The following is a 15328-nucleotide window of genomic DNA, read 5'->3' as shown; positions in this document are numbered from 1 at the left end:
CACGTTCAATAACAAGTCATTAGAAGCGTGTGTGACCACCAAATGTCTCAATACACGCAAAAACTCTTAGGCGCACAGAAAAAGTGAGTGAGTGAGTATGGTTTTACGCCGCTTTTAGCAATATTCCAGCAATATCACGGCGGGGGACACCAGAAATGGGCTTCACACATTGTGCCCACACAGAAAAAGTCAGTCGTCTGATGAGGTCACGTGGGACTTGACGCCATTCTTCTTGGAGGGCTAAGATCAGTTCTTGCCGGTTGGAGAGCGAGGTCGTTGTCGAACACGACGATCCATCAAGTCCCAGAGGTGTTCTATGGGGGACATGTCGGGTGAGCGTGCAGGCCACGGCAGGACGTTGACGTTGTTGGCTGCGAGGAAGTTAGTGACAATTCTGGCTGTATGGGCTCTAGCGTTGTCATGCTGATAAATTACACCACGTGGTTGCTGTTGGAGAAATGGTAGGACAACTGGACGAAGAATGTTATCCATGTAACGCTGAGCTGTCAAGTTTCCGTCAATGATGACCAGCGGTGTACTCTCCTGCCCACAGATCCCTCCCAACACCATGACGCTCCCTACACCATATGGTACGACCTCCTGCACGCAACACGCCGCCGTTCGTTCACCCCTTCGACGGTAAATACGTTGTCTTCCATCAGTCCTAAACATACAGAATCGACTTTCGTCAGTGAAGACAACCCTCTGCCAGTCACATCGTTGTCAACGTCGTACAGTCCGGGCCCATCTCAATCGCAGACGACGATGTTGCGCTGTCAATAGCTGTCCTCTGTATGGTCTAAAAGCCCTGATTCCATGAGCCCCGAGTCTCCTGGCCACTGTCTGTCGACTAACCCTGTGACCAAAGGCATTTGTCGCCGATGACGTCACTGTCAGGAAGCGATTTTGGAGGTGCTAGGTACGCAAGTACCGGTCATCATGGGGCGTGGTCACCCTGGGTATGCCTGTTCTTGGCCTGTCAGCGGTCCGCCCTGTCTGACTGTAACGTTGCATCAAGTTGGAAACGGCAACACGGGAGCAACCGAAGGTTCGTGCTTTATGGGCGTGGGTGGCTCCCATCTGTACCATACCCAAGGCTCGTTCACGTTGTTCGACTGTGAGTGGTGGCATTTCTTTTGTCTTTTTTTTATCACTGTGGATGTCTGGTTTGCCGTTGCAATCATATTATACGCTTACCCGCACGTGCATTTGTAGTTGTCCGTGGTGCACGTGTTTTTCACTTTTTCGCGTGTTATCTCGCAAACATGTAACAGACGATTAACATTTTCTGCATACACTATTGTTGTATTTAGGTTATGTGTTTTAGATGGACTTCATCGAAACAAAATTTAAACTTTGTCTGAAATTTATATTTTCAGTTGGTAAAGTTTCTTTTGGACGTCAGTTTATTATTTCCAGGTAAAGCAGTTATTCTCATCATGTTTTTTTCGCAATTCGAAAAAGTAATAAGAATCGCAGAACATGTTAAGGAGAAACCATTAGGTGTCTCATGTGTTTTTCGTAACGCATTTATCTGTCAACAAATATCAAAGACTGACACGACATGAAGTATGTAAGTGACATGTGTGTTTGATGGTTTTCAAGTAACAATGCGTAATGAGCGAAAAAAAAAGATTTTACAAAATAAATGGACAACTATTTTGCTACACAAAAATAATTTGTTTTTGAAAAGTGTTCAGTGCCATTTCATATCTTGTGTAAGTGTTAAATGGAATCAAGGTGAATCACGAACTTTTCGAGTTTACGTGAGTAATTCCTTTCAACAATGAACTTCTAGTAAGGATCTGTCAGTCACATTTCACCTGACGTCCCCCAACCTGCTTGAGGTGACACCCTGTTTCATGTGTTGCACGTGCGACACGGACGGCTGTTAATTTAAGCATGTCGTAACCACGTGACAGTCATTGGACCTCGGCTATCGAAAGAGGACGAGTGAGTGAGTGAGTGAGTTAGGTTTAACGCCGCTTTTGAAGGAGGACGAGGTTGCTTTTAATGGCGTTCAGACTTGAGTTTTGAGTTCAACGTCACGTCCAAGATTATTGCACTCACACGTGTGTGGGGCTGCTTGCACTAGTCCGGACTAATGCCGATTCTTAGTGCTAGCACACTGCGATACCTTGCCGCAGTATACTGACTCCGAGCAGACCAGTCCTTGTTTTAGCCCCTAAATGCCGAGCGCCTGGTAAGGTAACAACAAGTACCATTTTGTAACGTCTTTTGGCATGACGCAGTCGGGATCAAACCACCAAGCTTCTGCTCTCCGTACAGATGCTCAATCAACTAGAGACAGAGATTGGCTGGTCCAGATTATTTACCGACTGCCGTCATATAGCTGGAATATTGCTGACTGCGGCGTTAAACAAAAAGGGGGCACGGGTGGCCCAGTCGTCTAAGGCGCCGCGATTCGCTGTGCAGAGTTGCGTCCCTTGGACACGCCAGAAACCTATGATTGCGGGTTCGAATCCCTGTTCGCCCCAATTTTGTTTCTAGGTTTGTCAGCACCATATCCGTGCTCGTGGGTTTCACCGAAGTGGTAAACGTCTGAGGCCTGCATCACTTCGGGCTTTCCTCCCACATTAAGCTGACACGCCGCGATATAACTGGAATACTGTTAAAAGCGGCCTTAAACCCAACTTACTCACTCACTCACTCACTTAAACAAAAACAAAAATACCAGAGAAACACAGAGTCGGTGCTTGACACCCAAGAAAAAATGCCACGTACATAAATACCATGTGAAATGACGGGAAATGATCGAGATTTCGTTCGTCTTCATGACATGCTGGAGCTTAAAGTGCAATGTGGGGGAACAATGGAAACTCATATTTTACATAGGTTTATCAGTCGAAGCGGCATAAAGAGTCCAATTGATAACGAATAGAGGAGCTCAAAATGTGCTTTACATGTTGCTATTAGATTGAAAATTCAATTCGTAATGATTCAGATTGTGGCAGAGTGCCACCATCATTGGACCCCAAACTATTACCTCAAGAATCCCAGATAATGGTTCAATCTTCACAGTGAAGGCTAAAGCTGTCTTAACAGCTTTGACCTATATCACACATGAAAAAAATGTAAAAAATATAATTTTTTCAGATTCCTTGTCATATCATCCTATAATCCAAGACATTTCTGAACTATATAATGATCTTTCTACTGGCCGATTTGACATCGTCTATTGTTGGTTACGGGTCATGTAGGCATAATGGCAAAATCAAAAGAAAGCCAATGCTGCAGCTAGGCAGCTCTTGACGAACCCTTGTATCCACTCCTTGTCCCGCACAGTGATTTCAAACAGCCATCAAAGTTATATTCGGGATATCATGCAAAAGAGGTGGGACTCCCAGGTAGGAATCAATAAACTTCATGAATTCAACCAACACTCGATCATACCTACTTGGGCTGTCAGTCAAGGCATGATGAGATCGCTTAGCAATGATGTCGTATTGGCCAGAGTCGGTTTACTCATAAACTTAAAACAGATGAGGGCGAACCTCCCAGGTGTATCCCTCGCGATGAAAGGTTCACCGTCAAGCATGTGTTGCTTGACTGTGTGGACTTGCAATTATAGGGGATTCACATGATCAAACATCTCAAGATATAAGATATCTTTTCCCGTGTAGGCGGGCAACTCATTCTAAGCTACTAAAATGAAATTCGTCTGTATCATAAATTTTAAATATGTATGTGAATAACTAATTGCTTGTTTTCAAATTTTGTGTGATGCTATTACCAACTGTCATTATTGGAAGCTCTGTCCAGGAGGTTAAAGTACCGTAAAATAATTGTCCCCCAGAGTGACATGTAATTCCTACCATAATCAATGTAACTATCATAAACCAGTGTTTTAAGCAAACTCATTGGTGAGCATCTTTGAATATTGTCTGGTAGCTAAAGTGATGACGTAAATCCTGCTGGGGTATCATACAGGAAGCTGCGGCACCGTACCTCCCCATGATCCCCAGCGAGGGGACCTAGCTTTGGTTACTGGTGGCCTATAGCCCGTGTTTTAAACAGACATTAATAATATTGTTATGCCCCAATATGTTTGACAAATTTGTTTTAAAACTTTGTATTCATGACTCGTTTGTATATATATTAACTTGTTCTCGTCGCTATATGTCTAAAATAATTCCGATGCCACTTTAGAATTCAGATCAATTAAGCTATTTCAGGAAAATATGCTTGTGATGGAGCTCCATGATCCCCATAAGAATGTTTGGGTCTCTCCAATTTTAGTCATTTCAGACATTTCAGGCATATTACCTCGTGGTGTGGCTGAACTGAACGTAAACGTGGACAAACTCTCAATATACCAATGGGCAATGTTTCATAGAGGAAAAGTCTGATATATCAATAACTCGGATATGTCGTTAATAACAATATTTGATACGAAAAATGGGGAATTAAGTTTTAGAAAAGAAGAATAAAACAAAAATCAATCGGAGCAACAATTACAAAAAAGTTGGATCAAAGTGTAGAAAATATAGACTGAGGTATTTATTCTACTCAAGGGAAGTTAATGACCACTCGCTTCTTTCATATTACTATTATTGTAATCTGTCGTGCCGTGGCAGACTAAATATAGTAACACAGAAGAAGCGGGTTCCTTAACTTCTTTCGAGGAGTGTACTTGGTTAAGGTAGGGCAGGAAAGATTACATACATAACTGTTGCATAAAACGAGGGTTGTGATCAGCTTTCAAACCATGTATTTCAGATGGTAACTTCACACGTGTGGCAGTTCTGGAACCCAACAGCGATGAGCTGGACTTCAACTGCAACCAGTGTCGGGACATCAACTGGCAGGGTCAGTACTGGGAGAAACTGTTTAATAAACTGTATCAATCAATACAGATGGAACGGGATTTACGCGACCATTTGCAATCAATATCTCATTAATATCGCAACTGGGTCTCAAGTAATCGGCATGATAGTCTGTACGTTTGGGGGGAATCGAACCCGGGCTTTTGACGTGACGAAGTAGTACATTTACCTCATGGCTACCGAACGGTAAATGCAGTGTATACAGTGTACGTATATCTGCCGCAAGTGAGTGAGTGTGTGAGTGATATTGATGCCTCTTCAAGCAGTATTTACTAACATGAGTAGAATAACAGCCTGACCTTCACATAGGTCTTTGGGGTGCACGGAGAACGCTTTAAAGGGCAAGTTCACACGGAAATGAACCTATTTTTCTTGTACTTTTTTCCACATTGAAAGTGTTAACCTAGAAGTGTCATAGACAAAAATATAAAAATATCACAATTAATTAACATATTTTTTGAATTAAAACGATTTATATTTTTAACACGTACCAAGTGTTCTATTTCCATAACAAAAACACCATGGCTTATGCCCCTTGCAATATGACGTCATTGGTGGCAATTGATAAACATTATGACGTCATCATGCTTTGTTAGAGCCGCTTCACGTGGTGTAGATACAGGTGTGTGATTCCAGCGTCTGAGATGCCAGCCAGCATAGTGTTATGCTGAGTCACCACTGCGCCGGAGTGTGTAGTTGACCATGTTATTTTACCGCAAACTGGTACTTGATATCTTTTGCGTTGAGAACAGACAGGGACCCAGTTGAATTGGCACCAATTACGTCATAATCTAAGGGGGATAACTCAGGCCTGTTTAGCTCGAAAAACGAAGACCTCATAACGGCATATCATTTTCACACTATTGTGAGCTTCCTACTTTCACTGTGAAACAAGTGAGTGTATATTTTCAAACACAGATACTAACTAATTCTAAAATTGTGTTTTGTTTAGAAAAAGAAAGAAAGTGATTTTTGCGTGTATACTTCCCCTTTAAGTGCTAGGTTACACAACTTCTGATATACAACTAGACAAATAGGGGAGCCAGCATATGGGGAAAATGTGTGCAGGCCATTCTTGCGCCCACCCACAAAACCCCACGCGCCGTGACACTGGAATATTCCTGAAAGTGGCAAAACACTTCACTAACATCTAATCGGAGAACCGAGAGGTCATACTCAGAGTGAAACCATTTATTGTATGCCATTGTGAGAAATATCTGAACAATGTCCTTCTAAACTGTGAAACTTATTCTTCAGAACCTATGATTTACTATTTTGGACACCCGATCCCTATACACACATACATAAATATATCAAGAAAATATTCTTACCTAGTAAGGTTCCAAAGAACGCTTTGAATTCGATTGCATATTCTATGAGATATTGAATCGTGTGGGTTCTTTCTTCCGATGACATTCACGTCAACGATTTACATAACAATACTGTGACGTCATTACTGTGACGCATCGACCTCCAATGAAACTTATTGCATAACATTGCGTTATCCAAGCTGTCTTTTGCCATCGACAGATCGGTTGCATTGCGTGCGAAAGGTCATTAAGTTGCCACTCTTCAGGGAAGGACTCTAATTAAATCTATTGCCTCTCAAGAACACATCTTGGCGTTCATGCCAGGAACTGATCAAATGATTGTGTGAAGCAGGGCCGATTTGCTTACCTCAACCAATCTTTAAACAGTCGCCTTGAGTAAGACTTACATCTATAAACGAATGTGAATGTGCCGTTTCAGGCAATAAATAGTTACTTTTGATGCAAATTGTGTGAATGGCGGGTGCTGCCTGTAGGGCAGGACATGCTGTCTCTTAAGCAAACACCTGGTGTCATCACCGATTTTCAGCGGTCCATCCATATTGTTTTAGCAACTATTAAACCTTTTACGCCAAATGGAATCTGTTTCGGTGGGTAATGTGGCCTGGTTATTCTCTCCCATTGACAATTTATATTTAATTTTACAGATTTTTGAGACCAGATACGTGAACTCATATTACCAACAACATCGACTTGCCCACGTAGAGTCGTGTCCCTTTGCTCCAGGATCATTACATATGTTTTAAACCAACTCCCAAGTTGTTATAGTTTGTTATCAGCACCTGCTGACGGGAGTACGGATTGGATCACTTTGGCCTTCCCCTACATCAAAACCCATCTACTGTTAAAAGCGACTTTTAGCCCCAAATTACACATTTTTGTGTGTGCCTGAATTTTCTGAAACTGGCTACCTTAACAAGTATCTGTCTGACCACAGGTGGGCGTGTACCGCGGGACAAGAAGATAGTATGGCTGAACCAGAAGACCATTGACCCACTTTTCTTCTACGTGTCATGCGTACTGTGTGGCTTCGGAGTCATCGCCGCCATTTTGTTTCTCACGTTCAACCTTCATCACAGGAAACTCCGGTAAGTAGTCGAATGATGTATGCGATGCGGCTCAAGCGTTAATGGCGCTGCATTTTGCTGTCCCTTTAGCGTGCCAGTAACCTGGGATTCTGGATTGTCGACCGTGTAGATCCGGGTTAGAATAGGTCTTCAGCAAACCATGCTTGTCCTAAGTGGCGACTAACGGGATCGGGTTGTTATGGTTTCAGTCTTGGTTTGTCTGGTCCAGATTCAATTACTGACCGGCCGCCGTGATACAGGTCGGGTATGCAGCCCACGGCGGCGTCATCCAAAAAGAGACCCGGGGTGGATTAGGTCTTCAGCAACCCATGCTTGCCGCAAAAGGCGACGAACGGGGTCGGGTGGTCAGGGTCGCTGACTTGGTTGATACATGTCATCGTATCCAAATTTCGTAGATCGATGCTCATGATGATAATCACTGGATTGTCTGGTCCAGACACGATTATTTATAGACCGCCGTCATCATAAGCATCGATCCACGGAATTGGGATCGACCAACCAAGTAAGCGAGCCTGACCACCCGATCCTGTTAGTCGCCTCTTACGACAAGCATATCCCAGATTTTCACGGGTACATCACGAATAGTGGTTAACCTACTGTAACATCTCCATATACACACTATGCGCTGTTCATTCATGGTCGAAATCACTTCCATGTATCAATGTAAGCCAACTAGCTAGGGCCACGGGTGTCCCAGTCCCGTGAGGCGGCGAAAAATCGCTTTGCAGAGTTGCTGACTTTGGGCACACTAGAAACCTATGATTGTGGGTTCAATTCGGCTTCGCCCCAATAACCTTTCTGGGTTTGTCAGCACCATGCACGTGGGTTTCACCAATGTGGTAATCGTCAGAGACCCTTTTCACAAAGCGATCGCAATGCTACCCTATACTTTAACAGTCGTAGCGCTGAGATTGCTTTGTGAAACGAGCCCCTGAGACATGCATCCTTTCAGGCTTTCCTCCCACATTAAGCTGTGATATAACTGGAATACAAACGTGACGCAAGACGATTGGGTGGAAAGGTAGAGGAATGGGGGCAAGATGTGTAGTTTTTACGCTCCCTTAGCTGCGTTAACCCTAACTCACTCACTCACTCATTGCAGGCTAGACAGGAATGCCTTCATGTCCATTACAAAAGTGACGGTGGCTTTATTGCTAGGCAATACGAGTTACCTCCCTTACCCATTTTCTCTTTCCTTATCTCGACTTTTGATTGGTCGGTAATATATCAATGAAAATCAAGGGCAGATAATTTTTGAAAACTTCAGGAAACGCGAGCCCTTGAATTGTGGTTGTAAATGACATTATTATGCTAAAATATATGTTTGACAAATTTGCTTTTTAAGAATAGCTTTTTGTTTATGACATGCATGTAGATATAGATATGGATGGAATAGTGCCGATACGACCTGAGAGTTTAGCTCACTCAGCTATGATAATAAACAAGTGCAACAACTCAATGAAAGTGTGTGCAAACGCCAATCAAACGCTTTTCGTGTAAACAGTTCATATTTCTTTGGAGATTTTAGATTTCCCTATTAACACAAAATCATATCTTTTTAATTACATTTAACTTCCTAAAACTTGAAAAACAGTCGATTTAACTTCACATTTGATGATCGTATTAATGACTACCCTGAAAAACGTTCACTAATATTTTCTAACTGACACGATTGTTTATCAGTCTGAAGCGTCAATAAATAAAGCAAACAATGATTTGTTGAAGAAATGCACGATAATCGGTCATACGGAGACAGTCGTTGCGGATGTTCCTATTAGATAAATGAAAATCAGCAAACGTGATTGACTGGAAAAATTCCTCTCTTGGTTTTGCACCATTCAATGTCAAGAACAATCCCTTGTCAAACATCGTTACAGCTAAGCTAAAACAAGTAAGAAATAAAAGTGACTTTACTGATCGGATTGAAAGGTCAATTTAAAAAAAACGTGTTTCAAAGGACATTGGTTGATAACTGTTCTTCCCTCTATCGGCCTCAAACCACAGTATAATCGTCTTCACACACCTTGTCTGTTCATTAAACATCAACGAGCTAGGAACAAAAAGCAACACAGTAACTTGGCGTAGTGATTAACTTTGAGAAAGAAGCCGATCTCTCTTCGTGGTTCTGTTGCGTGGCGGCCTTCAATAGCAAAACTGAATAATTTCAAATCACATTCCCTCAAAAAACAGGATCAAAGAAATAAGAGATTCCCTTGTAATGCTGGGCTCGGGTTTTCTATGGATGTGCCATGCCGTCATTCTCGTGCTGGTCTCAAGGTATGGAAGCTGGGCGATAGCTCAGGGTTTTGGATTATTGATCATTAGAGATACAATTCTCAGGCCTCTCTGTAATCAAATCACTATAGGCTTAACAGACCCGAGGAACGTGATTTCCCACAACGCAAAACAATCGTGTTAACTACCTTCCGAGTTTTGTATTTGAAAAAGGAGTATTTTCAAATCACTTCTCAAAATCACGCGCATGTGAAATGAAATTGATAAGATGGGGTTTGACGTTATCAGAAATAATCTTTGATTGTATTGGCTTTGTTAAAGGATATGATTCGCTTGAGAGTTCTGGTATCGGAATCTTGCTTACACAATGTTTATATTAGCATCTAACAATGTTGACAATGGTGTGGTACTAGATAGTTCAGACTTTGACCTGGCACGTCTTGCACGTGCACAGGCAGCACGAGGTCAGCGAGACCCGTTGAGAGTTGTCCAGCACTTCATAAGAATGGTCCTTATCACTGTGCTGGACAACCCATGCATCTTTCTTCCATTCGGTCCATTTTTTTAACAAAAAAGCATTAATCATATTTTGTTTCATCTATCGCTGACATTTTCAAATTGCCTGTTTGAAAGCTCTTGCACTTGATGAGTAATGGCAACCTCGCACGGATTTGGACATGGGTAGAGACTTTCCCTCAGGGTATGTGTTGCAATGAACAAATCACCGGATAAACGAATAATCACAGCCATGTCTAGTATCGTTGGCAGGAGCCGTTATTTTTAATAATTATGAAATATTCTAGCATAACAAACAACGTTTTTTGTCCAGAATTCTCAATTGTTATTTTTCATCTCAGAGTTAATTGCCGTGTATGAATCAGAAAGCTATAATTCTCACTTTATTTAGACAGAATTCTGCGAATATCTTATTCATTGGCATCATAATCAAACGCCCGAATAATGCCACACGACGCAGGTCGGCAATGGCAGCGAGACTTGTTTACTTAGCTGAAAAGCATTGAAGGGAGAGACAAAAGTTACATGCATAAATGAATAATTCTTAGATAATGTAATATTTGGTAATGATTGTAAACAGTTGGAAAAAGGTGCTTTAAATACACTAAAAACGATAAATCAAGTGGAACTTTTCACACCTTTTGAGGTTTTGAAATACAAACCAAGCGGAAACGCCGTGAGCGTAATCCCTGCATTGACGAAGAAGTGACACGCGCTGCAGTAGAGCTGGTGAAAAATGGATTGTGTCAATCAAGATCTAATTATTCGTTTTGAATGTTGTCGGAATTTGGAAATGAAGTTGTTAACACGCAGAATCCAATAGTGTTTCTGCATAATTATGACTTTCTTCTTGTGCAAGCAACCACAAACCCGTTAATGTTTTGTTAATATGAATATTTTAATGCATATGGGGTACAAACGAATTGGGCTCCAAACAAGCTTATATTATTACTGCACCATTGCGATTTAGGGCCAGCATAGGTGTCAGGTATGTAATTCTAGTAGCCACTAAAGCATAGGGTGTAGACCATGTATGGATACTGTCTGTGGAGGTTTACATTGCCAATGGTTTGACTGGCCTAGTTTCTTCAGTTTCATCTTATACGTATACTGTTCACATGCAGCAGGACATACTGTGTTGTCCTTACGGGTCTTTTCTATTGCCGACATTGATCCCTGTGTTATGTATGTCTAGACCACAGTCTCTTTTTTCCAGCTATATCAAGTTATCCAGCCCCAAACTCAACAACGTGGCTGTGGTTGGCTGCATCCTCGTCTACTCTGCCGTCATTCTCCTCGGCATGGACGACGCCACACTAGACTGGCACATCTTCCCCTTTGTGTGTACGGTACGTCACGATTGTATTCTTTATCTCCACTTTGTGTGTACGGTGCGTCATGACTTGCTTCATCTCCTCTTTGTGTGTACGGTACGTCATGATTGTATTCTTTATCTCCTCTTTGTGTGTAATGTGCGTCATGACTGTATACTTAATCTCATCTGTGTGTAATGTGCGTCATGACTGTATACTTCATCTCATTTGTGTGTAATGTGCGTCATGACTGTAGACTTCCTATCTTCTCCTGTGTAATGTGCGTCATGACTGTAGACTTCCTATCTTCTCGTGTGTAATGTGCGCCATGACTGTAGACTTCCTATCTTCTCCTGTGTAATGTGCGTCATGACTGTAGACTTCCTATCTTCTCCTGTGTAATGTGCGCCATGACTGTAGACTTCCTATCTTCTCCTGTGTAATGTGCGCCATGACTGTACTTCACCTCCTCTTTGTGTGTAATGTGCGCCATGACTGTACTTCACCTCCTCTTTGTGTGTAATGTGCGCCATGACTGTACTTCACCTCCTCTTTGTGTGTAATGTGCGCCATGACTGTACTTCACCTCCTCTTTGTGTGTAATGTGCGTCATGACTATACTTCATCTCCTCTTTGTGTGTTATGTGCGTCATGCCTAACTTCATCTCCTCTGTTTGTGTGATGTGCGTCATGACTATTCTTCATCTCCTCTTTGTGTGTTATGTGCGTCATGACTGTACTTCACCTCCTCTTTGTGTGTAATGTGCGCCATGACTGTACTTCACCTCCTCTTTGTGTGTAATGTGCGTCATGACTATACTTCATCTCCTCTTTGTGTGTAATGTGCGTCATGCCTAACTTCATCTCCTCTGTTTGTGTGATGTGCGTCATGACTATTCTTCATCTCCTCTTTGTGTGTTATGTGCGTCATGCCTGTAGACTTCATCTCTTCTCGTGTGTAATGTGCGCCATGACTGTACTTCACCTCCTCTTTGTGTGTAATGTGCGCCATGACTGTACTTCACCTCCTCTTTGTGTGTAATGTGCGTCATGACTGTACTTCACCTCCTCTTTGTGTGTAATGTGCGCCATGACTGTACTTCACCTCCTCTTTGTGTGTAATGTGCGTCATGACTGTAGACTTCATCTCCTCTGTTTGTGTAATGTGCGTCATGACTGTAGACTTTCTATCTTCCCGTGTGTAATGTGCGTCATGACTTAACACTTCATCTCCTCTTTGTGTGTTATTTGCGTCATGACTATACGTCATCTCCTCTTCGTGTGTTATGTGCGTCATGACTATACTTCATCTCCTCTTTGTGTGTAATGTGCGTCATGACTGTAGACTTCCTATCTTCTCGTGTGTAATGTATGCCATGACTATACTTCACCTCCTCTTTTCATCGCTTCATCATGCATCTTGTAGGTGCACACTGTATCATAACTGCATTGGCCTACATAATGTTACCTTTTGTGTATACCTTACGTCAGAACTGCATTTACACGCGTGACACTGTACTACCCCTGCTTCTATGGGCTAACTGAATACTTATCAATACAATCAATGCAAGTTCTCAAAATGAACGATCGATTAAAACGAGGTCAGTTCAATTAACTCACATGTCGAAGTCGTGAGATTACAAAATGATTAAGTATTCAGCACATGACGAATGACTAAATTCGCCCTAATACCCCAGGCTGTGAGAGTCTGCACAGGTTCTATCAACCCATACGTGTACCCATGACCTGCCCGCGGCGTCAACCAACAGCACGACCTCATGTATCAGTGTGTAAACACCCCTCACTGTCCCCGCCATCCATCTTCCTGCACACAATCTCATTATGCTGTCAAGTTTACACTTCACATGCCATGACATCCCCGGTAGAGGCGCTGTGCCCCTCCCCTATCTGTATGTCTACATGTACGTGCGCCTACGTATATTTAAATGTTTGTGTGACCCTCTGTCAGTGTTTCTTTGTTTGTTGTTTAACGCCGCACAGCAAAATTCCAGCTATATGACGGCGGTCTGTCAATAATCGAGTCTGGGACAGACAATCCAGTAATTGATATCATGAGCATCGCTTCACGCAATTGGGATACGATGACATCCATCTTCCAAGTCAGCGAGCGTGACCACTCGATCTCGTTAGTCGCCTGTTGCGGCAAGCATGGGTTGCTGACGACCTGTTTCTACCTGTATCTTCACGGGTTCATCTGTAAGTGATGGAATCTGATCAGGAAATGTACGTTATGTTTTGTTCCTTGGAGTTTGGAGTTATTCATGACTTCACTTAATGGGAGACCGAGTGGCTGCACTGCTCGGATCTGTTATTGAATTGTCTTTAATCGTGTTTTGTGTCTGTGTGGCTCTTGTTCGCTGACGGTGTTATTCGTCTGATATTGAGCTATTTGTCTGACAGTGTTACTTTGACATGTGTTGAGTCTTCTGTCTGTTACTATAATCTGCGTCTGTATCACATAACTATGTCATGTGTCAACCAGTGAGATAAATATCATTGATTGTTTTGTGTGAGTTTGTTTGTTCGGCATTAAGGGAATAAAACAATGCCTGGTCGGCTCGGAGTCGGTATACAGTGTCTGAGTTTGTTGTCTCATTTGGCTAGTACTATAAAACCGTCATTAACCCGGAAAAATAGTACAAACTCTCTCTCTTGAAATATGGGTATGTTTAATATACATGTATATTCTCTCTGTCTCTCTTAAGAAAATGGTTGGTTGAGGAATTGAATCAAATGTATAAGGACTGCCTTTCTTTCCCGAAGCCAGTCCCACTCTTGGCCAGTACATTTTATAGTTGAAATATGGGTATGTTTAATATATACTCTCTCTGTCTCTCTCTGTATGAGTGGTGTGTGTGTGTGTGTGTGTGTCTCTCTCTCTGTGTCTCTCTGTGTGTCTCTCTCTCTCTCACATACACAAACATGCACGTATATTGGTGCAATCATCATGAACACGACGTTAAACTCAATCTCACCTCACCTCACTAACCTATCCCCCAACCATGTCATCCACATTTACGTAATATGGAGCCAATGTAATAACCTTTACATTTTCCTCCGACACTTTCACAACTGATTGATATCCACGTGCCTTTATATCTGATGTCTCCACTGAACTGCTCGAAACTACCTCAATCGTGTCAGTGCCGGGAGACGCTCTGACTAACAGAGGCATGGTAGCGTGCCCCGTGGTGGGTCGTTAATTGAAGCGCACGTATAAATCTCAAGTATATCGCCAATCCATCAATTAATAACTCTTTTATCACTGCAGTCCACAGTAACGACCAGTTCATAAACTACCCAATAGCATGTCTAGACCAATATTATTCTATGTCCAATTAATGTCAGCAAGTTGTCAACACCGCCATTCCATGTCACCTCGGATAAAACAATGCAAACACTTAACCACTTGAAAGCGATAAAATATTTGCACTCTGGTATATTTTATTTATTCATAGTCTGGTTGTGAATACTGTCAGATTATGTATTCACATTTGCACGAAGATGACACTTTGTTGCTTTTGGTGTTCGTATTGGTGATTTTCACGACGCTCTTATGAGAGTGTTACCAGGGGAATGTTTGATGTGCACTGAATTACTGAATACTCCAAAGGACGTGACATTGAATGGCAATAGATTTCGTTAGGTTGTCAGACGGTAACCCACTCTAAAAGGTAATGTAAATATTTTATGACATACACTCATTCTATATTGGCCTGCCATTGATTTGCCGCAAAAACAGGATCTCTTTCTTGGAGAAATGTGAATTGTGGGCATGTTTCTAGGATTTTAGAAAAACGATCACTGCTGACGTTTTCTTATCAACATTCATTGAATAAATTCTTTTGTGTTTAAATTCCATCGACTATGAAACGAAACAAGAATAAATGACAGCAAATAATTTAAAAAATAAAAAGTTGCCTTATCAATTAACATCGCGCAAATAGTTGCAGCTTTGGTTTTGTCAATGGTGTCACGAG

The 15328-nt window shown here is 42.1% G+C and overlaps 1 protein-coding gene across 1 annotated transcript in view; it reads left to right on the top strand.

Moving 5' to 3' along the window:
- Positions 1–15328, top strand: part of LOC139450094 (gamma-aminobutyric acid type B receptor subunit 2-like) — a 134617-nt gene that overhangs the window by 103199 nt on the left and 16090 nt on the right. The window contains exons 9-11 of the mRNA XM_071231732.1: positions 4741–4830; positions 7113–7263; positions 11231–11363. Of these exons, the coding sequence (XP_071087833.1) occupies positions 4741–4830; positions 7113–7263; positions 11231–11363 (374 nt within the window). The remainder of the gene's footprint in view (positions 1–4740; positions 4831–7112; positions 7264–11230; positions 11364–15328) is intronic.

Source organism: Haliotis cracherodii, unplaced genomic scaffold (genome assembly GCF_022045235.1).
Source record: "Haliotis cracherodii isolate W230 unplaced genomic scaffold, xgHalCrac1.p SCAF_8, whole genome shotgun sequence".
Classification (NCBI taxonomy): domain Eukaryota; kingdom Metazoa; phylum Mollusca; class Gastropoda; order Lepetellida; family Haliotidae; genus Haliotis; species Haliotis cracherodii.
This window is presented reverse-complemented; position numbering and strand designations above follow the sequence as displayed.